This window comes from Amblyomma americanum, chromosome 9 (genome assembly GCF_052857255.1).
Source record: "Amblyomma americanum isolate KBUSLIRL-KWMA chromosome 9, ASM5285725v1, whole genome shotgun sequence".
Lineage (NCBI taxonomy): Eukaryota > Metazoa > Arthropoda > Arachnida > Ixodida > Ixodidae > Amblyomma > Amblyomma americanum.
The window spans coordinates 93537329-93561121 of record NC_135505.1 but is presented as its reverse complement, the minus strand read 5'-3'; the positions used below and the strand labels follow the sequence as shown (position 1 = coordinate 93561121).

General features: G+C 47.7%; 2 protein-coding genes across 3 annotated transcripts in view; one reads left to right on the top strand and one right to left on the bottom strand.

The window, feature by feature from the left end:
• Nucleotides 1–3370: 3370 nt before the first annotated feature.
• LOC144103801 (neprilysin-1-like) lies at nucleotides 3371–7816 on the top strand. The gene is made up of 2 exons (XM_077636504.1): nucleotides 3371–4938; nucleotides 6175–7816. The coding sequence occupies exons 1-2, from the start codon at nucleotides 3899–3901 to the stop codon at nucleotides 7625–7627; spliced, it is 2493 nt and encodes an 830-aa protein (XP_077492630.1). The 5' UTR covers nucleotides 3371–3898; the 3' UTR covers nucleotides 7628–7816.
• A 4838-nt stretch (nucleotides 7817–12654) lies between these two features.
• Nucleotides 12655–23793, bottom strand: part of LOC144103800 (uncharacterized) — a 62394-nt gene continuing 51255 nt past the window's right edge. For both annotated transcript variants that reach the window (XM_077636502.1, XM_077636503.1), the window contains exons 2-3: nucleotides 19904–20168; nucleotides 12655–18077 (exon numbers count right to left, since the gene is read on the bottom strand). In XM_077636502.1, coding sequence (XP_077492628.1) covers nucleotides 16936–18077; nucleotides 19904–20159 — 1398 coding nt within the window. In that variant the 5' untranslated portion in view covers nucleotides 20160–20168 and the 3' untranslated portion in view covers nucleotides 12655–16935. The remainder of the gene's footprint in view (nucleotides 18078–19903; nucleotides 20169–23793) is intronic.

Sequence of the window (23793 nt, the reverse complement as noted above, 5' to 3'; positions counted from 1 at the left end):
AAATTGTTCTCTCCAATTTTAAAAGAACGTGAAGTACCGGGCTCTACACTGCCGACGGAGTCCGAGGCGCCACAGCCTCGTTTATTTAGCCACCGAGAATGACATCGATCGTGCCGCGCGCAGCTATTTCTCATTCATATTGAAGCGGTCGGAGATTGGCAACTAGTAAGCAGGCGGGCCGCGCGCCAAATTGCCGTTCCACTTCGTATGTGGCCATCTTTATCGTGTTTCATGTTTGGCTGTGTAGTCCGTTGCAATAAGTGCCTCAGCGAAAGGAACCGCCGAGTTCATTGGGATTTTAAGCCCTTGAGGGTGCGAATCATAGTAGAGGGAAAAGAAGAATGAAGTCTGAGGAACTCGAAGGATTCGGTGGATGCGTGAATTCCTCGCGTGCTGAAATTATCGAATTCCGGCTTGGCCGCATACTACATTAGAGGGAAATAAAACAAAATTGCAGACGATTACAATAGTTGGTAATGCGAAGTCTGAGCGCAGCTCTTCCAGCAGTTTCGTATTGACACCCTTCGGGATCTTCAGGTCGCACCCTCCTTCCAGCTGTACATTCCTCCGCTTTCGCTGCGACAGGTGGCATTTCGTTTTGCTACTACCTGCCACCTGTGACCTGTCAGTTGGCAGGGGTGACCTGTGTGACCAAGGTGACTCCGCCGACGCGTAGTGGCATGGAAGGTGGCGTGTCATGCTGATCGCCACCCTCCTGGATCTTCCCGTTTCAGCCACCTTCCAGCTGTCCTTTACCCCACTTCAGCTGTGACAGGTGGCATTTTGCTCTGCTACTACCTGCCACCTGCGACCTGTCAGGTGACAAAGTGACCTGTGACAAGGGTGACTACGCCGACACATAGTGGCATGGCATGTGGCGTGTCATGCTTATTGACACCGTCCGGGATCTTCTCTTTTCAGCCACCTTCCAGTTGGCGCTTCGCTCTGCTACATGGACAACCGGTTTTGCCGACGGCAACGACGCGGAGGCCAGAAACGGTCCTAAGAGCTGCGCACTAAAACTCCTCAATAAAAGCCCCTTTCTAGGTGTAATGAGTTGTAAAAGGAAGAGTAATGGAAGTAACGGTGCACCGGTGAAAACAGTTTCATGAACGGAGTTCTTGCATAAGAAGAAAGCAATATGTTTTTCACAAACAATGCGGCAGACATGGTCTAGAAATAGAGCCGGGAAGATGGGATGCTCTAGAACACAAAATGAACAAGGCGTGGGAGGGAAGCCCGAGTACGCTAGCCGACGTTTCTGCAAGAGGACTTGTCTTCGTCTGGGCAAAGTAAAGTTCACTTTTCAAAACATTGGCTAGTGGATTGTGGCTTTCCTCCCAGACCTTGCTAATTTCGCGTCGTCAAACGATTTGGTGCGTGGGGTTTAAACCTAACATGTCAAGGAACTCTGTACAAGCCATATTTTTTTCAACCGGAAGTTCTTTATGAACATAATTTTTTTCCCATATCGTTAGATTGCATCATAACACCCCATACATCCACAGATCCCTCCACGGGACGCTTGTAGTTATTTGCTGTATGTTCTAAAAAATGCACCCTGTGGGTTTTCTATGACAGTGTTAACTACCAACATTAAAAGCAAGATTGGACCATTGTTGTCAATACGTTCATAACAGTATCTTACGGTATATTCGACAGTTGACTCACAATGAAAATAGATGCCCGAGAAATCGGCGTCAAATTGCAGTACGTGATCTGGTTAGTAAAGACCAATGAACCGATGTTTTCGCTTTTTAATGGCCTCTTTTTTCATTTCATATAATTTATTTTTCCCTGAAAGGACCGAATGCATTAAATAGGGAGGAGCAATATCAGAATTTTTGTGACAACAAGAACATATCAAAACAGAGAAAGAATAATTGCATGAAAAACAATAAGACAAAATAACAATATGTAACAGTTATATGATCTTGTGATGGGGTTACAATGCTAAGTGTAATGCACGGGATGGAAAAAAGAAGAGAATTGTATATGCAACACTCAATCAATACAAGAGAAAAACACAGTGCAAAAGACATGACATCAAAAAGAAAAGTAACAACAAACAGCCGTTCGAAGTGCCGAGGTGAATATGGCGAAACTTTTTGCCCTCAAGAAAAATGGTCATTTAGTTTTTCCCGGAATGACTTGCGGTGAGTGCATGATGCGATGGGATTTGGTAGACCATTCCATAGTGTTATCGCGTCCGAAAAAAAAATGAAGACTTTAGAGCTTAGGTGCGACAGTTGATGTGTGAAACGCCATGGTCATGGCTTAGGTGGCTATACGTCCCCAAGAGATTTTTCACGTTCTTACACATGCCCTGACTTGCAGAGCACAGTACTTATACTTTTAGCTATATTTTTTGCATAGCGCGTTCCGCCACCGCCACCGTTTGCCACGCAACGTGCCCCGCCACTGCGCACGCGCGGGTTGGCCCCTACAAAGCAGACGGGCACGCTGTTCATGGGAATGTGGTGCCATCTGGCGCCCTTAGGGCAATCGGCGCATGCGCAGTGGCGAGGCGCGGTACGCGCTACGCTAAAGGTATCAGCGCTACCCGCCTGGCACTGTTGTGTTACCTCTTTAGATTATCCCAATTCGTCGCACAGTTTTTTTTCCAAAGGTCATGACATCATTTTTCAATGGCTGCCAGGACACTGTGGTATTAACGGTAATCACCAGGCCGATGCGGCTGCGCGTTCTGCTCACAACGACGGACTTCCAGTGATGATCCCAATATCGAGACCTGACGCTGCGTGTGGGCTTCGCCCTTTGGCGCTGGAGCTCACACTTTCAGCGTGGAACACGGGAGAGTTTGGCAACCTCCGCCTCAAGGCACTGGACCCTGAACTGTGCCTTCGTCTTCCACGTAACTTAGAACGTGGCGACGCAACACTGTAATGCCGTTTATGGATCGTTGTTGCATTTAGCAATTACTATGCTTTCCGGATGGGGATGGCCGACAGCCCTGCCTGTGAGAGCTGTGGTTGTGAGGAGACCATCGCTCATCTTCTCTGTGAGTGCCCTGCATTTGCGAGTACAAGACATACACTGTGTAGTGCCCTGGACCGCCTCGATCCTCGCCCATTAACAGAGCAAAAGATCCTCGGTCCGTGGCCACAGCAGTCGACTGCCCTCAAGGCACTCTTTGCCTACTTGAGAGCGACTGGATTGAGTGACAAATTGTGACAGCGTTGTGCGTGTGTGTTATGCCTTTTTTCCCTTCTCTCTTCCTCCTTTTAGTCCCATAATCCCTCTTCCCCAGTGCAGGGTAGCCAACCGGAACCACTTTCTGGTTAACATCCCTGCCTTTCCCTCCTCTTTTTTATCTATCTTTTCGCACAGTTTTCGAGCATTTCTCCTTCCTGAATACAAGTGGTTAGCACTAGTGGGCGCTTTTTGAGGTAGACGCCGGATGCTCTAAAGACAAAGCTGCAGTGTAAAGACGAGGAAGTTGGGGTGGCACACCAAACTCTACGCAGCCAGCTGGCTTCCCAAAATCAATGTTGTGACTCGTCATGTCATTGTCCTTATGCATGGCTTGAATTGGTTTAAATTCCAGTTTTAACAACAGCTATGCGGCCTCTCGTGCTAATGGCGCACGTCCTAGGAAACACTTCTATGCCTGAGGCTTCGGGAAAAAGACGACAACGAAACATCTGAACAGGTCGCCGGGCATAGCGGTGCAACAACATGACATCCTTCTTGTCCATCGCATTACAGTAAGCTCCAGAGGTCATGCGTCGTCCCCCACACCACTTTAGGCCTGTATGTACAGTTTCTGGCGTCTAAATTGAGTAACTAAGTGCTTTTCGTATGTCCTTATCCGCACGTTGACCAGACGCCCAACGTGGGTGCTTGCTATGCGATCAGCTGAGTAGCCGTCACCGTCATGGCACAGTCATCCGGTGGCGGGACTGCCAAGATGCACACCAATAAGCCGTCCAACGTGGTCTCATTTACTGACAACCGGCCCAGCGGCATCAGCCCCAAGACCAGAGACGACAACAGTTTCGTCTTCATCAATCTTCGCTCCGTGCTGGTCTTCATGGCTGGCATGACCGCTGTCATCATCTGCTGCGTGGCGCTCTTCAACATCGTGGCTTCGCGATTTGTGACAGCTCCGGCTGACACAGAACCACTGGCCTACTCTGCCCCCGCGACGCTGGCGCCATTCAGCGGTCCGGATTCGTTCAGCGAGACGACGCTTGTGCAAGTGTACCACAAGAGGCGGGGCGTTGTAAAGCATGGCGGCCGGAAAAAGAAACACAAAAGGCGGCGGCATCATCCTAAGAAAAAGCGAAAGCACCATAGCGAGGAGGAGAATGAAATGAGGGTCAATATTGGCGCTCCGGGCTCGGCTTTAGTCAACACTTACGACACCTGGAGAGACATCCAACAGGACGACGGTAGCAGTAGCGGGGAGCCTGGACGGCGGAAGCCCTGCGTCACTCCGCAGTGCCGATGGCTGAGCAGGTACCTGACCCCAAAGCTGGACTGGACAATCAAGCCCTGTCACGACTTCTACTCGCACGTCTGCTCGTCCAAGTGGTTCGAGCAGTCGTCGGCGAACGAGGCGTCGGACTTTAGCTCTTTTGACTTTCGGTCGCAGGCCGTGGCGCGGCTCATGAACGACGTGGCCGCTTATCTTCAGGGCAAGGTGTCCGCGATGCCCTGGGAACGCAACGCGGCCACGTTATTCAACGACTGCCTCAAACCCAAGGTGCCCCGAACGCTGAGCAGCCTGAGGCCCCGCTTTCCCATCTGGCCTCTGGAGAAGATCACCTCTGTGAGCACTTTGCCCAAGCTTGTGGCGTACGTGGCCAAGTTCTTCAGGGCAACGCCTCTGCTGAAGACATACGTGGGCGTGTTACGCACGCCTATCCACAATGACTCACTCTACGTGGAGTCTCCGGTTCTACCCCTGGCGAGGTAACGGCGGTAGCTTTGCATTTGTGATATATGAATTCGTGTAAAAGTTAACCATATAAATGTTATTAGTGCGAAATCACTCACACACTCACCGACACCGGCCAAGAATCTTGTCACCGTACTTAGTTCACCGTACGGACAATCCTGTGCCGTTGCCTAGCAGCCCGAGTTACTACCCGAGCTTGCCCGTATTGCTCGGGTAAGCTCGGGTTAGTTTGGAGGAGCGTTCAGCCAGCTGCGCGAGAGGTTGCTCGGGAAGAACAACAGGTGTCGCACATTACCTACCGATGGCTCTGATGGAAACAGCCACCTGCCAGTGGCAGTGGCGCATCCCTTAACCGCTGCGCCACCGCGCTAGTAGTGGCATACGGACTCGCTTCCATATATAAATGTTACTTACAGAATGACCAATTCTGCGTATATGGGCATTAACCCACTAAAGATATCACTTCACACCCTTGAGGCATAGCTTAAGTGCCCCCTGCTTGCGTACGTCTACTCGATTTAACTACGTTAAACCCCTACCAGTTTTATGCTTCAAGTCTTAAACTGCACGGCCGTGAGTGGTGCTGTCGTAAAGTTCGTTCTTCGTGGCACACATCTACAGTGATAAACTTCATGTCAATTTAAGAAGGAACAAACAAACGCGGTTACTGTACTAACGGCTTCACACAGGAGTCCCGATGACGTAAGGCGCAGGTATCTGACACGAATAAGGTTTTCACGAGCTTTACATCTATCCTTAATAGAGCCTTATAATTTTATGGCGTTACAATATTAAATGATGTAAGCGATGTGGTACTAATCTTATAAATAAAGACATGACGGTGTTGTTGTTCGGTAAGAGAAAAGGAACTAGGCTTTCTGGTATGGTTCCAAGGAACAATTCAGCGCTCTAGGTGGGACGTCATGAAAACAAGTCTTAAGTTCAGCGCTTTGTTAGTCTCGTTCTCATGTTTAGTTCTGTCGTGCGCTGAATTCTTTTTGCAATGGATTATTCTTTAAATCTAGTTGTACTCTACTCACTCAAGCTTAATTCCCTGCGGCGTCTGAGGCACGACCAAATGACTCCTCCGGAAATTATACCGTCTAATCTCCCAATCAATGCACAAGTGTCAATGGACTTTAAGTTGATAGTTCATCGTCAGGAGTGCATAGCAAGTGGTGCAATCATAAAGATGTTATGGCCCTTCTAACAGCTCCAACTCTACGCAACTATTCATTTACCTCTTGCAGGTATCAGTTGCTCCACCCAAACGCCAAGGAAGAGGACTACGTTAGACTAATACGAGCCTCACTACAAGGCCGTCGGAGCAGCCAAGTGCCTAAAGCCATCGTGAAGCTCGAACTCGCTTTGTCTCGCATCGTCTCGCGAGACTTTATCACCCTCGCCGACCGTGCCGTGGATACGGAGAACCTTCTGACTGGTGACGAGTTCTGGGACTCACTGCTGATGGCGCTTGTCGGAAACAGGCGGGAGGTCCGGGCTCTCGACCACAAGTATCTGATGAACCTCATGACTGTTCTTCGGAACGCTTCGTCACCACTTGACGTCGCTAATCTGGTAATCTACTCGACTCTGACCCAAATCGCACCACTCATCCAAAATATGTCTTTCCTGACACCGCTGGGACTCGAGCAAACGGTCCAAGGCGTTCCCTTGCAAGTCCAGGGCTGCCTAAGCCTAACCGAGAAAGCCTTTCCCCGCGGGATGCGCGTGTTGGCCCTGAAGGCGCTCGGTGTCACCGAATGGTCTCCCGAGCAGCGAAAGGCTCAGGTCGTACAGAAGCTGATCGCCGACATCAAGAAGGGCCTCAAAAAGTATGTGCACTCCTGGTTCACCGAAACCGACAGCAGGCGAGACGCGATGAAGCGGCTGAAGACGCTGAAGGTGGAACTCCTGGGCGCAACGCCACACGACGAGCTGACGTACGCCCGGAACGAAAAATATTTTAGCAAACCACGTCAGGTTGTGGCAAGCCTTCTGGAGGAGACACCTGGGCGCGACGTTGGCAGTGGGGGCGATTTCTTCCCTGGTTCTGTTTTCTCTCCGGAGCCAAAGTACATCGCCGAGACCCACACTCTTTACCTGCCCCCGGCATTGTTCGGGCTGGTCAACAAGGTGCAACGTTTTGAAGACCCGTTGCTCCTAGTCCCGCTGATCGGCGCGCCCGTTCTCAAGGCGATGCTGTCTGTGGTCGACGAGCGCGGGACGCAGACGCTTCTCGGCAACTCCGCGGTCGCTACGCACTGGTGGGCACCGGTCGACGACACCAAGATCCTGAAGATCAAGTCGTGCTACCGAGACCTGTACGCTCTCGCGCTGAAGGACATGCTGCTGAACAGCAACCAGCAGAACTTCTTCGAGGAGTTTGTGGCTCAGAGCGCCCTGCTCGACCCGTTGCACAAGATGTTCAGGGAGAAGGTGTCCAAGTACCATCCCGACGGCTTGCGGCTGGAGCCGGAGCTTACGACGGACATGCTGTTCTACATAGTGTACACGATGGGGATGTGTGAACCGCGGGGTATCGAGCGTTACAAGGTCAGGCACAAAATGGGCATTCCTTCGCGCATCCTGGTGAACGCACATCTGGGCAGCAGCGACCGGTTCAGACGCGCCTTCAAGTGTAAGCACAGTGATGAAATGACGCCTCTGCACTCGTGCTCCTACTGGGACGAACAGCACTAGGCTTTAGTCTGACGACCGTCTGTACAGACAGGAACTCCGTGCCCACTTCATGCTCACTGTGTTCATCATGTCGATCTCATTTTTTGGCCTGAAAGAATAGACGTCCGTAGTGAAAGCTGTTTTCTTTGGTGTTTTAATAAAAGGTGCGCCAACCCAGTGTAGCGACGTACTGGCGCTGCCACCAAAGCATTCATGTCTTGCTGCTATGTCATTGCTTGAAACCAAGCTTGTTTGCTTGATTGAAAGTCCTTTATTTTGAGAGGAAAACACAAGGACACTGTGGGGGAATATTCCGGATTCATTTACCTCCACAAGTGATCAACACTGCAGACATGAATGTTACTGTGTATTTCTCGGTGCTTGCAAGACACTGCAGGGACACAGCGCTGTGCCGCAAATAATTGCCGTTTCCGTAGCCTCGATTATACGGGCGAGGTCTTTCTCTTCGACCCCAGTCTACAATATGTCTCGAAGAAGGACTGAGGATTGTGGCGTTTTAACTTTGAGAAGTGGCTCAGATTATGAAAGACGCCGTAGTGGAGGGCTCTGAATTAATTCAGACTACCTGCGCTGTCATCTTCAACTTACGCTGGCATCGCACAGCAAACTGTTGTTGTGAAGCGAAAAGCTTCACTACGCTAGGTAAAGCCGTCGTCGCGTAGGCCGAAGATTGACCTTGTCACAAAGTTGGCAATGAAACATGTAACACTGTAACGGTATTCCAGTCTTTCTTGCCTCGTACATCAGGTGAATGGAACCGCCTTCCCGCAGATATCGTCGACAGAATTGATAACCACAATTTTCGTTCTGCACTAGCTAACATTGTATAACAGGAAGATGATAACACTTATGTAATATGCATTGTATCTATGTATTTGTAACCACTCCCCTCTTTAATGCCTTTGGCCCTCAGGGTTCAATAAATGAAATGAAATGAATGACCTTCAGCCCAGCCACGTTAGCCATGTATGACCGCATGTGGCACAGTTATGGTGTCGTAGTTGACCTTTGGCCTAGGACCTTAGAGCTTTGAGATTGTGTGGCCTTTTCGTTGACCTTCGACCCTATGAATATCCGATAGGGTGATGTGAAGCTACGTGATATCCGATGGGGGTGTCGGAAGACCATGTCATACCAGGTCATAGCCACGTGGCCGTGTGGGTGTACATAGGACGGCTGTCGCGAGCGTGTAGTGGAGCCGCCGTGGACGAGCCTCAGACGCTTAGCAAATGTCCTTGCTTTTCACTGAATTCCAGGGTTGACCAACTTAAGCCACTGCCAGTTTTTTTTTTTGTAGTTCGCCTCCATCTAAATAGGGCCGCCGCGGCAGGAATCGAGTCCGCGACCTTAGGATAATCAGCCGGAAGCCAAAGCCACTGAGCCACCGCGGCGGGTGTCTAGAAGGAAGTGCGACTTTTGTGTTATTTCATGTTGCTAGACGCATCCGCGATTCCCTGTCAGTCTTTTCGTCATCCGTCAGGCAATATGAAGATATGCCGTACCACTGCAACCTGAGCTATTCACTTCTCCTGCACGGAGCAGAGTTCAACACTCCATACAGTATAATGTAACCATTCGCAAACCAACTGCATTCTTTTTATGTGTTTTCAGCACTTTCTCATTATCTGATGCGACGCCTCGCCTCGTCTGCTGCCAAGAAGGGGGGTGGGGGTGACATAAGTCCAGACAGTGACGAAGAGCGGGAAATATGGAATGGAATCGAATCCGAATCACTATATTATACCAGTCCTGCATATCTTATGCCAGAATAAAGATTTTAACGCTTTATGGATTGCTTGCTCGAATGATTGATTTTGTGGTTGATAGGTTTCGTACTTACAGGGATACTGGAACGAAACTGGGTCTGTCACTGACATCTATGAAATCGCAATCAGAAGGCGTGGTAATCGAAAGTTGCAGTCTCTATTTCGCGCATTTTTGTGCGGATGGATTTATTTTCTAGGTTTATAACGCGCGCGCCAGTCGCCGCTCCTGCTGCAGACGGGTGGAGTGGAGTGGGGCTTGACGTCACATTTTTCACGGCGATCGGCTACCGTCTAGCCGTGCTGGCATCGGTTCAGCTGCCGCGCGCCTGGAAGTTCGGAGCCGACGGCTCAGGAATCGACAGTTACAACACAGAGATTGGAGTGGAAATGACTATCATTCAGATATCGAAGCGACCAGAGAGTATAATCATACAATCTAAACAAGAATAAGCCTTTTTGGAAGTAAAAAGAGAGTAAGCTGACCTCTAACGCACTCCCTTTTAAGGGTAGAGTATATATGCCGCCCAAGTTACGGAGTAGATTTCGGTCACCCAACATACGAAATGCTTGCTCTTCGCAACGGAGATATATTCCCGCTGCAAAGCATAGCAACTTGATGCAATTTTTAATGGGAGGAGGCTTTTAAACGCTGCACCGGAGGTCCTGATGTTAGCAAATAAAGGAGATTGAAGCCTCAGTTAAAATCTTCGTAACTGCTACTATTTTGCATGCTTTGAAGAGGGAATTCGTTTCCGTTGCCAACCTTAGGTATAATTTAAAAGAAGTGTGTTGAACGACATCTTACTCTCTTTTTATTCCTTTCGTGTTTAAAGCGTACCATGCACAGCATTCTTGAAGAAAAAAAACTGGCATACTGAAATATTGTAAGGTACTGTTATGTAACGATTGAACACATTGGTCCGTTGTTCCCATCGGTACCGAAATCTTTCTTTTAAAGTTTCTCCTTCGCTTACATCGAGTATTTAAGACTGCCTTAGAAAACTAATGGGAAACGTTTTGGGCGTTATCAAAACCATCAAAAGCCAAAAAAATTGCAAGCCTGCCGTCTGGAGAACAGTGGATATATTGATTGTTATAGCGAAATCTTATAACGTAAGAAAAAAATTGCGCCCGTAAACTCTCCCGTTGAATAATGCTTTTGTCCAGAATTTCTGGGTACGAGCGATGGTCAGTAAAACGACCCGGGAGCGCGACACTTCGCCCAGGCGTGCTCATCCAGCAAAGTTGGTAGGTGAACATATAATACAATCCAAGTTGGTATGTTCCTGAGAAGTTTTGTGAAGAAGGCAGTGCAAAGAACTGACCAATATATATTGGCAAATGCCGGTCCTAGAAAAAACTATTGAAACCATTCATTTCCAGTATTTGGGCCGATTACTTGTGCGGCTTGGGGAACGTCTCATATGTCCTCTCTTCTGCCCCTCGTCCGTTTTGGCGCTGCCTTCTTCACAGCATTCATCACTAACTAGACCAGCAGCTTGCTCTCCTGAACTGAGATTTTCTTGGTAAGCTGTTGTTAAACATTTTCTTTGCAAAAGTAAAGCCAAGGAAGCGCCTTCATTCCACTACCCCCTCTACCCAGACAGGGAGCAGAATTAAGATACAAAAAGGAACAGGCTGGGGTGCGGATTCTAAACGTGACTTTTGGTTCACGCAAGTAGCACCAACAGCGCAGCGAGTGCTACAAATCTAAAAGAAGCAGCCAGCACAGGTGCATCGGCACTGTGACAAAAATTATGGGTGATCAATTGGATTGATGCGGACGAAATGTGATAGAATTCTTCGTTCACTCGCCAGTTTATTCCATTTATGATTCTATTACAACTAAGAGTACATTGTCTTTCACTGCCCAACGTACGCGAATTCCGATTCTATTCCAAATCCGACCACACAAATACGCAAAATGTGACAAGCTGTTAATCGAGTTATGGAACCGCTCCTGGCGTAGCGAGGCGGTTAAGCGGTGTGCCAATGCCCCGGCCGGTGGCTGTTTCAAACACAGCCACCGGTAGGGTTTTTGAGACCCAGGTTACTGTTTACGAGCAATGTGAGAAGGAATAGCTACCTCAAATGGCGCCCGTGTGCAGTGCGATGTCCATGCACGTTAGTTGTCCCCCAGGCGGTCGAAATTATTCCGGAGCCCTCCACTACGGCACCTCTTTCTACTTCATTCCCACCTCCATGCCTACCCTTACCGGGCGGTTAAGTGCCCATTCAAAAGTGTGGCAGTTACCGCGCTATTTTCTTTCCTCAAAAACCAGTCTTCGCTTTCATTCCAAGGTCACGGCCGGACTGGAGCGGCGGCAACGTCCAAGGTGGTGGTCGTGGTGGTGAAAAGCCTTTATTGAATGAAAGGGGTGAGGCTCGTTAAAGAGCCCCGCAATGGGTGGAGTCCTTATTCCGGGACCCCATTGGTCGAAGCCGCTAGCTTAGCCCTCTTGACCAAAGCCTTTTGGGCCTGAAGGTCCGAACAGCCAAGCAGGGCAGCCTCCCATTCCTCTCTGGTAGCGTTGGGGTGGGAGGAGAGCTGAGTTGCGCTGGCAAGCCCAAACCATATGGTGTCAGCCACCTCCCCTCAATGTTTGCACCTGCCAGTGAACGCGGGATCGAACTGTTTTAGTACAGCTGGGCACAGCATTGTGTTCGTGAATAATCGGAGTGGAACGCGTTCGTTTGCTTTCCCCAGTCCCATTGCAGGGCCGGGTAGAGGCGATGCCTATCCTTATAATAGGATGTGATAGCTTTGAAGGATAGTAAGCAGCTACCTTCAGGTTCCAGGTGCTCAGGAGCCAATGGGAACGCCCGGTGAATGAGTGCTCGGGCCGCCGCGTCTACAACTTCGTTTCAAGGAGCAGTATTTTCGGGCCCTGCTTCAAATAGAAAAAAACAATCAGCGAATATCAACTGATTTCTGCTAGTTTTGTGGAAAAAAAGATTCGGTGTCAGTCGACTTAGCAACGCCCGCTTTCACTACAGTATAATACTAGGCCTCCAAAAATTTGATACTTAATCCCTTTAAAACGGATTCTCTACATGGTGAGGCACGTGCACCTGGAATTGACAGCAGGTTTAATTACAGAACATTCCGTAACCGCTGTCTGTTTAGAGAATATCTTGCACTAACCTTTTCATTGACATCAACACAATGAATGGCTCCATTTGCGTCGTGAACCGATGCAGTGAAGACTGGCTGTGCAGAGTTCGTTGCAAGGCGTCAGATACAAAGAGTGAGCCAACAAGTTTGTAAGTGGATTTTCTTTTTAATTTATCAACACTTCGCGTCAACGTCACATCACAGCAAATTCCTAAGTAGACAGGAACACTGTTGTCCGCCACTCCGTACAACCGGTAGCCAAAGCACTTCACGATTGGCGTTCAAGAAGATGGAAAGGGTGTCATTGAGAGACATCAAAAAACAAATATTTGGGAACAACAATGACTTTGTTCTCGTCGTTCCTGTTCAAAACAAAGAAGACGGAAGAGTTGAAGCACAATTTGCATTTAAAGCAAATCCCCAAGAATTGTGACCACGTGTGCTTAAGAAACGCACCTGATGTTGCATAGTACCGTATGAAGTCACAAAAGACAGAGTTCCGAAAGGTATCCATCACGCAAGACGGACGCAGATGGAGACAAATTAAAGAAGGAACTAGCACAATACAAGCGCCATACAAAAAAAGGAAGTTTAAGTGTAATTCTAAGCGACGAATACTGCAAAAAAAATGTCTCTTAATTCTAACCCACCATGACCCTTACTACTAAACTTTACAAGAAAAAAGAAACTAGTACAGTTGGCTGCAAAAGTTAACGCAACATCGTAGTTTTGAAAAGTTTCCTTGAGGTCTAGACGCGCACTTTGGATTCGACAAAGTTCGCAGCACGGGAAAGTGCTGACTTGGCCATTCAGCCTGAGACGACATGCTTAGGCTGAAATGCAAATCCATTCTTCTGGCTTCAGTGTTACGGGAACTTCTGCAGCCGACTACACGTCGTTTCTTTTTAAATTTTTCCAGGATACATCGCGATCGGATTTCCGTTCACTGCAGACGCACGAATGCGGACATATGACAAACGCTATGACAGCCTCGAAGGACATCACTTATCTTAGGGTGAAAAGATATGCTAAAATATACAGTGACCCTTCTTTTACACTAAACGTTGCTAAACATTCCACCGTAAACCATGTTTCATTGAATACGTAGGCAAACCCTGTCGTCACGTCTTGCAACTACTGGCACAACCATAAAAAATTAGGTAGAACATGTGAACGACACTGAAAAACGGCGCGCTTTTCCTCTATCGTCAGGAAACATGAAAGCAGTTTTCGAGGGATTCAAAACACCGCTCACATCTGCCAAACCACACAATGAAAAACTGTCCGTCACTGTCCACAGACAAGTCCTTCCCAGTCATGACGCCCCAGTCTAAACTGGCTAACGATGGTGAAACATCTGGTACTATGATTCCCACAATTCAGCATGTTTTCCGTACAGCTCGGGAACCATATGAAACATGCGGAGTTTATACAGACAGTATCGAATACACGTAGGCAACAGTCGAATAACACACGGACAGCACATCGCGTCTCTATATCATAACCATATTCCTGTAATTTCATGCGCGCGGCTCAAACGGAACGTTTCAGTAGCGTAGCCGGCCAATCACAACACACCCTCACACAGGGGAAGGCTGGTGAACCCGACACCAGCCAGACAAATAAGATATGCACGTGTGACGTCATGAGAGCTCAGCACGTCGGTGTATAATGACGAACAGTTCGCGCATATATAAAAGACGGGGGGCAACAACAGACTCGAGAACCAAAATTAGAGCTACGAACGAAAATTGGACCCTATTAAAACAATTTTTTAAATCTTTGTATCCTATGGTGACAATAACAGGAAGACTGACGGCGTGACCTACGTCCTCTAAACTGTGGTTGAGTTTGACAATGAAGCAAAAAGGTGATGTGGGGCATTTGCTCAAAAGGCACTTCTGTTCCGTTGTTGATTCGTGCAGTCGTAGAACATCAACAAACGACGAGCCATTCACACTGATGTACGAAAAGACGGTCATTAAAAAAAAGGAAGCCTGGCAGATTGCATATATCACGGAAATCATCAGAGCTGCACAATGAATACGGAAAGAGTCTCCGCGCAGAGTATTATGCAAGAACTAAAGTAACTTCCTAGTGAACGGAAACGAGGAGTGACTTGCCAATGGAGCACAAAGTGCTGCGCACACATCATTTCAAGTGTAATCAAAAGCACAGGAAACAAAAGAAAAGCGACAAAGTAGTTTTATTATGACATGCACCTTTAGTAAGGGCGTCACTACCTTATTATGCAAGCAACTGCGTACTCATATGGTTCGCGCTAACGTTTCGATAATAAGGATGGGCGTGATGAACTACTGTGATGCGATATTCTCATTGTGCTGGTTCCTTTCAAAACAAATTAAAAAATAGCACCGATGTTTATGATACTCTGCTTTTAACGCGCTGTCACAAACTGCAGTGACCGCTCGTTCGCGTCTGGTTGTTGATCGATAAATTCGGAGGGGTTTGTAAATTATGCAAAAAAATTTCAATTAGTATCAATGTCGGCGTTTCGCGTCAGCACTAGATTTTATCAAGACTGTGAAAATTTTGCCATTCTACTTTAAGTAGGTGGCACTGACCGCAGGAATTAGGTAGAGCAAAAATGTTTTCAAAACATTCTTCGTTGCTACAGCCTACAAACAATGTCGCGCCACATGTCCACATATGAGGACAGCGAGGAAAAGCACTGCTTTATAAGCTGTGCGCGTCAAGCGCTGTCAAGAGCTCGATGAAAAAGAGGATAACAATTGACGTTTTTGTCTAACGTATATCACTGATATGTACCAACAGTCCGCTGATTTCTCAAAAATACAGTACTCCCGAACGTGTAAGGAGTTTGTCGATACATCACAATTAGCCGTACTGCAATGCGAGGCAAAAATAGCTACGAGTACCACGTTGCGGTCAAGAAACCTATCACGCCGACCAGTAGATGAAAGCTCGCAAAGTGCATTGCCAATTAATGAAATGACTTTGTTTCTCTTCTAAAGTATATGCAAGTGAGATGTATCCGCGTACACTTCAACCTTAAGGATAATAATAATTGGTTTTTTTTGGGAAAGGAAATGGCGCAGTATCTGTCTCATATATCGTTGGACACCTGAACCGCGCCGTAAGGGAAGGGATAAAGGAGGGAATGAAAGAAGAAAGGAAGAAGAGGTGCCGTAGTGGAGGGCTCCGGAATAATTTCGACGACCTGGGGATCTTTAACGTGCACTGGCATCGCACAGCACATTAACGATCCCCCCTTCCCGACACAGTTAAGACGAAGCCCGTACAGTTCCGATGTGACCAGCGGTGTTCGCCTGTTCACCTTTACACTGACATCCATACCAGTTCCTGTTCGTGACCGCTGCGACATTAAAAGCCTCCTTCGTATAAACAGTTTTGCCGTACGCTTTAGGAGCGCTATTATACGCGACTGAGCAGTATACTTAACTGGCTGAGCCTTAACGAAGAGAGGATACACTATTCAAACCGCCTTTCCTCTCCGCCGGTGCGTATGCGCGTACATGGATTCCTCAGCGCAGTCACCAGACCTAGCACCACACCTATAGCTAGTCCACCAAGCTATCGGCACCCAAAGAGCCGCCATCTAAACAATCAAAAATGGCAAGTGTTGGATTTCAATACTGCATACTTTGATGGGTTGTGGTAAGTAGTAACCAAGTTACATAACTCTGCAGCATTTTCGAACGACTGTAACTAAATTTGCCTTGAAAACTAAAGATGAAAGGAACGTGCATCCATTAGGGTCACCTGCAGGCTGATGTACACGCATCTTGCGCATGCGCAAAAAAGGTCCGTTCGGTAAGGAGGAGTTACGGAAACAACGTACAAGACATTGGTCCTTTCACTGAAACACACACACACGCACGCCATTTCACAAGCACCTGGTACCCGACAGTTCATTTCTGTACAGAATTTGATCTCGAGCGTAGCTGATGCTCGCCACACATCTTGAAGCCACAAAATTTCCTTCAGAAAGTTACAAGGCCCACAGAAACGCCTACTCTTATTGTTTCCTCGAAACAATCATAAACGAATGTCAACAGTCACAGCAGAGGAGGGCATTGTAAGATAAAAACTGAATAAAATTACAATTATTTAACGCGACGAACCTTCATATGCATATCTGTCTATACGAGCATGAAAGCTCCCAAGAACAAAAAGTAAGCACAGTGGATGTCATTCATAATCCCATGTTAAGAACATGTTTGCTTGCCTTTATCTCTGAGATAAAAACGGGCACGCGTTTATGCGTTCTCTCAGTCAACAAAAAGTTCTGAGGATCTCGTAACTCTTCCTAACGTCACTTGACAGTCCGTCTGCTTCTGGACTTCAAATGCAGGTGGCGACCGTCAGCTATCGCCTGCGTTAAAACATGTTGTGACGAGGAAATATGGCTACTCGTCCATGACTCACGTCACGTGGTACATGCCATCGACGAGGAAGTCCATCTTGGAATAGTGCCTCCTCTGCCATACATCGAGGATTCTTCGGCCAATGAGGCCCATGACGACGAATATCAGGAGCAGACCTAGACACAGCCCTATCACCAAGCTTATAGAAGGTGACGCCTTGGGTACCAGGTCGACGTTCAACGTCGTCGGGGCGAAGATCTGTATTGGCCTTCGGAGATCGTTGCTCTTGTCCATATCGGTTGTCTTTTCCGTTGCGTTCGGGCGCTTGGTGACGCTAGACGCATTCGTCGCTGGCTTTGACACCTTTAATGGAACTGAGATGTGAGACCACCAGGCCTCGCCATCAAAGCCATTCGTGGGAACGATCTTTTTCATAGAAGCCTCCAGAGCAGGCGACACAGTCGTAGATGTGCGCATCGTGGTTTGCGTTGAAGAGGACTGTTCCGGAATATCGGAAAACGCTGGGGGAGAAATATCAACGTCGGCCGTGGTAGAAGACGCGTTCAATAGATGGGCTGCTTCTGTCGTCGATGGAGTACTTGACGTCGCCTGTGAGGTCCTGGATACGCTATAGTCACTTTCTGTGGATGAGGATGCTCCCTCCTGGAGTGATGAGCGTGTCCGGGACTCCGCGACGTGGTTCAGAAGGTCCAGTATCCCGCTGAGCCCTAGCGGTGACCGTGTCGTAGACGTTGTGATCGAAGCGTTCAAAACGCTTGCCTTAGTTACGTCACCAGATGTTGGCACTGGGCTGTTTGCGTCACTGTCTTCTGTGCTTGCCCTGGGAGCAGACGTGGTCGACGCAGTTAACTTCTCTACGACACCAGCCGTGGAACTAGCAATGGAGCCAGCGGTCGTCGCTTCCGCCACGAATGGTAGAGTCGTGTCGGCGGTAGGTGACGCCGACGATGACGTTGACGTGGCATCAGCGGAAGACAGGTTTCCCGTGTGCACCTCAACATTGCTGTACTTCGGCCAGCCGGCAACGACCCTTCTCAGGAAGGCGGCCGCCGTTCGGTCTAGGCTTAGAAGCCTGGCTGACTTTTTGAAGATGCACTTTTCGGGCGGGTCGCAGTTGAACAGGGCACAAAGAACGGTTCCTTTGTCCTGCACTTTGACCGTGGCCACGCTGCAGTCATCTGCGAAAAGTAAGAAAAAACTCAGTAAAGACAAAATGAAAAAAGAAAAATACCTTATGTCCACCACTATGCGCTCCAAAGATTTCTTTATAAAGATCTTTAAAAACTAACGATGAATATAATTCAGGTGGGCCAGGTTATGCAGCCTGGATGGATAACTATCGGCGTCAATCTACTTATCTGCAATCCGTTATAAACTGTTTAGCCCATACAGTAGAACCACAGTTCGGTCAAAATTAATCCCGGGCTTTGCACTTATATAAGGCGCCCGTCGCAGCTACGATATACAGTTTCGAGACATTATATTTTGCCATTTATAATGAAGAGTAAAAGGCGGTCGTATTCCAAGACTACTTCGTTTTGTAGAATTGTCGTACCAGGCGCGTGTAAAGAAGTATGCCTAAACAAAATTTCTACCCAGTCCAGTAATTACGCATGCAAGACCGTGTAAGGCTCCTCCACTCTGAGACGCACCTGTTCCGCATCACATTCCTTCATTTCGCTAGGCGAAAGTAAAAGTGGAACAGTGATTAGTTTCGCCTGCTGTTCTGCCCCATTGTAAGACGAAACGCCATAAGCAACAGCTGCGCCACACCCGGAAGATATCTTGCGCCGATCCTCGCAGTCTGGCGTACGTAATTTGACAGAGAAATGTGTCAGTCTGCGAAACTAATTACCAAATACCCTATGCTCTGGAGCATGAAAAGTGTAAACGGGGCAAAGGCTCCTACAGATGGCAAAGTGACGGCTCCCAGGCAATTATTCTTTAACCTTTTCAGGTGCATTTTTCTTTGTCGCCATCGAAAACAAAAAAAAATTTCCGCCTAAATAATACGTCAGAGCTCAAGACATGAAATTTGTTAGTTTTCTAGCGCGAAATATGAGCGGTTCATTTTGTAGTGCTTAAGCACTAATCTGGAAGTTCAGACCCTAGCAAAATCGTGTAGCGTTTGTCTGTCCCAGTGAGACATGGATCGCACAAATTCCACCGGTGGCAGCGCCTGCCATCTCAGAGCAATGGCGCACCTCTTGACCGCTGCACCACTGCGCTTCAGGCGTGGTATATGAGGACTCACATCTACGAATTATCTATGAATGTTTTTTCGAGAAAGACCAATTCTGAATATATGAATACGCCATGCTTTCGCACTATACACGAATGTTGTAAACATTCTCTCATATTTTTTTTATGGGGTTGTGAAAATTTCAGTACAAAGCGTCACAGCGGTTGAAAACAGTAACGTCGAATTGCCAGGATTTGTCAGGCAAACACCTGAATGATCACGGAATCAATTTTTGTTTCGGATATGCACATTGAGGTTGAAGTTCAGAGAAAAAAAATCTGGTGGCAAAAACAAATTTTGGATATTTTGACGAGTTACGTGCACTAGAGAGGTTGCTTTAGCTGCAAGCTTCTCGTAAGCGCGTGTATTTTGGCGCGATGTAGTCAGAATTTGTTGGGTCACTGCGCCAAGGGTAACCGCGTTTTCGAAATTCGAAAAGCTGATACGGATATTACTTACGGTGGCCTGTGCGCCTCTCAATAATTAAGGAGGATAATAGCAATTTTTTAAAAGGTTAACCATTCAATATGAGTAAACCAACCTGCTGGTCAGCACGTCTTAGCTGCATTCTGATGTACAACAACGCTGCCATTGTTATGTCGAAAAAAACCGCTCTTCTAACTCAAAAAGCACATTTTTAAAAGTTGTGTAATGTTAACGTGAAACACCGTGTATGTTCGATGCGAAGTTCCATGGCGAGCGCTGACATCGACAGCTAAATGAATTGTACGATTTATGCATGTCCTCTGCGTGCCCCCTTACTTCGCTTGCAGCATCGGTCGACGCACTCCTGCAGCTTCCCGGACCTCGTGGGCTCGATGAGGCTGACGTTGGCGCCGGAATCCCTGGAGGCGGTCTCGTCCAGGGCCTGGCCCGTCTGCCACACGCCCGGGGGGTCGCACTGGCTCTCCGGGCCCATCGCCGTCACCGCGGGGGACCACGCCAGGAGCAGCAGCACGGCTGCAGCCGTCGTGGCGAGACGCAGGAGACGGCTCGAGGACCCGCCGCCGTTCCCCATGTTCGGCAACTGAGTGCGGAGGGAAAGAGCGTTGCATGTTTGAGGTCCTAAGAAAATTCGCGAAAGTGCGGCACCAACACTGCAGTCGGATGCAACTCAAGAACAAAGGGGGCGTTTCCTCGTCAAAGGACCCCCTTCCAGCCAACGGCGTCGGCCACTTCTCATGACCCTGCTAGTGTGAGAATATTAATGTTCTTTATTTCCATCGGGATGATGGAGGAGGTTGTGGGTAAAAGCTGCTCGTAAACGGCGGCTCAACAAAGGCCCACAGTCCACCTCTACAGGGTAACAACAACAAATAAAGGAAATACACACACAAGTATACATATAATTTCTTCGCAATTTAGCAGCGTCAAAAATAACAGGATCAAAATTGAAACAGAAACAGAGAAAATAGAATAACAATCAATACAATAAATACACGGGGCACAAAGTAGTACAATAAACACAGAAATAAATATACACATTATAGAAATACAGGGCAGTACCAGATGAAAGGAGATAGTCCCTTCCCTCCATGGCAGGGGATAGTTCCTCTCTGCATTGTCACATCGCTCCCTGCATTGTGACGCTAGCAGGGTCATGAGAACAGGCCGTAGCCATCGGCTGGAAGCGGGTCACTTGACGGGAAAAAGCCCCTTCGTTCTCGAGTTGTATCCGACTATAGAAACTTCTCCTTGAATAATTTAAACCTCTCGCCCATTCGCAATGCACATGGTAAGCGTTTAGAGCGGTTTGCCGGTGTAAAAATTTGGAACACACTACCTATTTCTCCGAAAGAGTCAGGCAATTTCGCTGATGCACTTAAAAAATATCTGGCAGTAAAAAAATGATGTGGCCTGACATTTTAATTTCCTTCTATTCTGTACCGCAAAAGTTTGTAATTCCTCTAGATGTCCAATTGATCTCTTTACCCGTATGGTGATTGCTACATTTTCGATAGTTCTCATAGCATCGCTAATTGCTATATTTATGTTATTTAGAAGCACTCAAAGTCTGCTAATGTCATATTTCAGCAATTTGTTAAGCACGAATGGTTGGCACTTAAACACAGGAGCTAACAAATGTTTTAATTCGATAGCATTAAAAACCTAAATGAGGAAAAATCATGTCATCGGTCATAAAATTCACCCATCGAAGTAGCGTCACCAGAACGGATAATGCCGATTGGCTGGAGGGAAATGACGTCAGTTCTAGTAAATGCATTAACAGCTTTTAATCCTATGCAAACATATAAGGTAATTAGCTTTCCCTAATAATTTTTTTTTACTCAAGACCAAATACTGCCTGCAGGCATAGACCACCGGGCACCTTCGTTTGCATCAACTTTTTGAAGCTCCTTCATACACTTTCGTCGGAAAGCGCATTTTTCTTCTAAGACACCACGTGCTGAGTGAGATAATGCTGAGTCGATGCATGTTCGACTTTATGATGAAAACTTGCAATGGGCTTAATCAAATCCTTGACTCAAATGTCCGAGACTAACCATTGAGACGATTAGGTCGAATGAACCTCTTCGGAAGAAGGTTGAACCGTTATGGGCTATTTATATAGTAATACACCAGCAAATGCATGAAATATTTCCTATAGACCCTTAGGCGACAGACACAGATGTTAATGCGTGTTGACTTGGCTACCTACCGCACTTCCCCGCTCGCCGGTAACGCCGCAGAAAATCGCTATTAACGCCAGCGTTCGTGACATTGGCAGCTCTTATCAACATCTTTTACTCCTTCACTCCTTCCTTCATAGGGCGGCCCAGGTGTCTACCAAAAGGCAGTTACCGCACCTTTCCTTTCTTTATAATCACTAGCTCCTTTTTTCTTTACTCCTTCTATCTATGCCGGTAAAAACACTAAGTGCAAGTTATGCACGCAAGCTTCCTTTACATGCACACGTCCAAGCACGTTCTAGTACTTCGTAAGCATTTTCTGACGGCAAAAGTTTATGGCTGCGGTAGGTGAAAACGCTTAGTTTGCCGGGTCGACCCGCTTCGGAAGTGCGCCGTTGAATAAGGAAAAAAAATCAACCTCCTCGCATAATGTCGACGCCTGCGCAGCCCTGTTATGGCCCCATCAACCACGAGCGACTCCACAAGCTCGGTGTTCATCGGGGCCAAGCGAAGAGCAGCAGCACTAAAGGGCCGTAAGCGGAAACAGACTCCCCGAAATTAACTGAACGTGAGGGAAAGAAGCCCTGCCGATAAAAAATGAATATAAAGTAAAGCGCCATTAGCTACTCATGACAAATAAGAGCAAAAGAAAATGACTGCGGACCAGCCTAACGTGAGATGACTAGTTGAATAAACGCAGCCGCTTGCAAGGACTTCGTTACCCATGTCCACACGCCCAAAACCGATCTATTAAGCAAAACATATTACAGGTTGAGCAACGTGTAATTTTACACGTGCGCATGACATAGGCTTATTTCAATAGCATCAGCAATGTCCCTGCATTCTTGTAGAATATGCGTTTTTCGAAATGACCCAGGAAAGTAAAATAAAAGTCCACACCTATTTTTTTTCTTTTTCGGCTATGAATAAAGCTTAGACAGCACAGGTATTCAGAAGAACATAGCACGTGCCAGAGGGGCCGCCCAGAGCTTAAATTTTGTTAAGAAAAAAATACCAGTAACGCTGCATAAACAATTCCGCAGATGTGGGTAGGTGCAGGGAGTTATTTCTTTCCGTTATATTTTATTTTTTGCCCCTTCTCGCTTTATTCTCCACGCTCTTTTCTTTATTTCCTTCATCTTTCATTCCCTTTATCTTTCCTTTCTTCTTCCTTCGCTCCATTTCCCCCCATCGGACCCGCATACGCCCATTCATAGACAGCAGGGCGCGACCACACTCTGCGCTTTCGTAGCTATGTCCTCTTTCCGCACTTCAAGATTTCCCTCCCAGTCGCCTCTTTTTCTTGCTCTTGTGTCGCACGCGTCTTCGCATAAAAAGTAAAACTGGGGGAAAAAAGCAAAGAAACAAAAAGAGAAACTCAGGGCCACGGGGTCGGCGCTGCGCACACTGGTCACGATAAGGCAATAAAATGAACCCGGACCGCGCCGTCGCAAGAGGGCAGGTGATTTCACTCGACTCTCCCCCCCCACCCCCCCCCCCTGCCTCCGCCCGCGAAGCCTTTGGGAATCAGGGCAGAGGATTCCCCGCCCTGCACAGGGCGTCGAAAGGACGGACGACATCGACGGGTCCTGCAGCCGTATCGCCGTAACGGTGCAAGCGCAGTGCTGCGAGGAGACGGTGTATTATATGTACTTGCATAACCCGGCTATCTAGCTAACTACTCGTTTTTATGGCTCGTTACGTAACTTCCGGTGCTTCCTATCTGTTGGGCATTTGCTGCTTTTGAGCAGCTTCGTCGTTTCCAAATGTCGGTGGGGTTCTATTTTATGACCGCGGCAGACGGATGGAAGAAGATTTTAATGTGCAAGATAGCATAAATATGCACAGGCCGATCGAAAACTGATGGACGAAGCGGTCATGGCTACGACACGTGGTCCCGAAAAAGGAAACTGCATGGCGGTTTCAGTGATATCGGAGGAGATGTGAAAAGGAGCCGGGAGAGGTAGTCGGCCCTTGGAAACAAAGTTTTAGAGTACCCATACATGTAGTGTACAGTTCGTC

Bases quoted from the DNA above. Each gene is read 5' to 3' on its own strand.
- LOC144103801 (XM_077636504.1), top strand. From the start codon at position 3,899: ATGGCACAGTCATCCGGTGGCGGGACTGCCAAGATGCACACCAATAAG. The intron at 4,939-6,174 runs GTAACGGCGGTA...TACCTCTTGCAG, and splicing joins CCGGTTCTACCCCTGGCGAG to GTATCAGTTGCTCCACCCAA.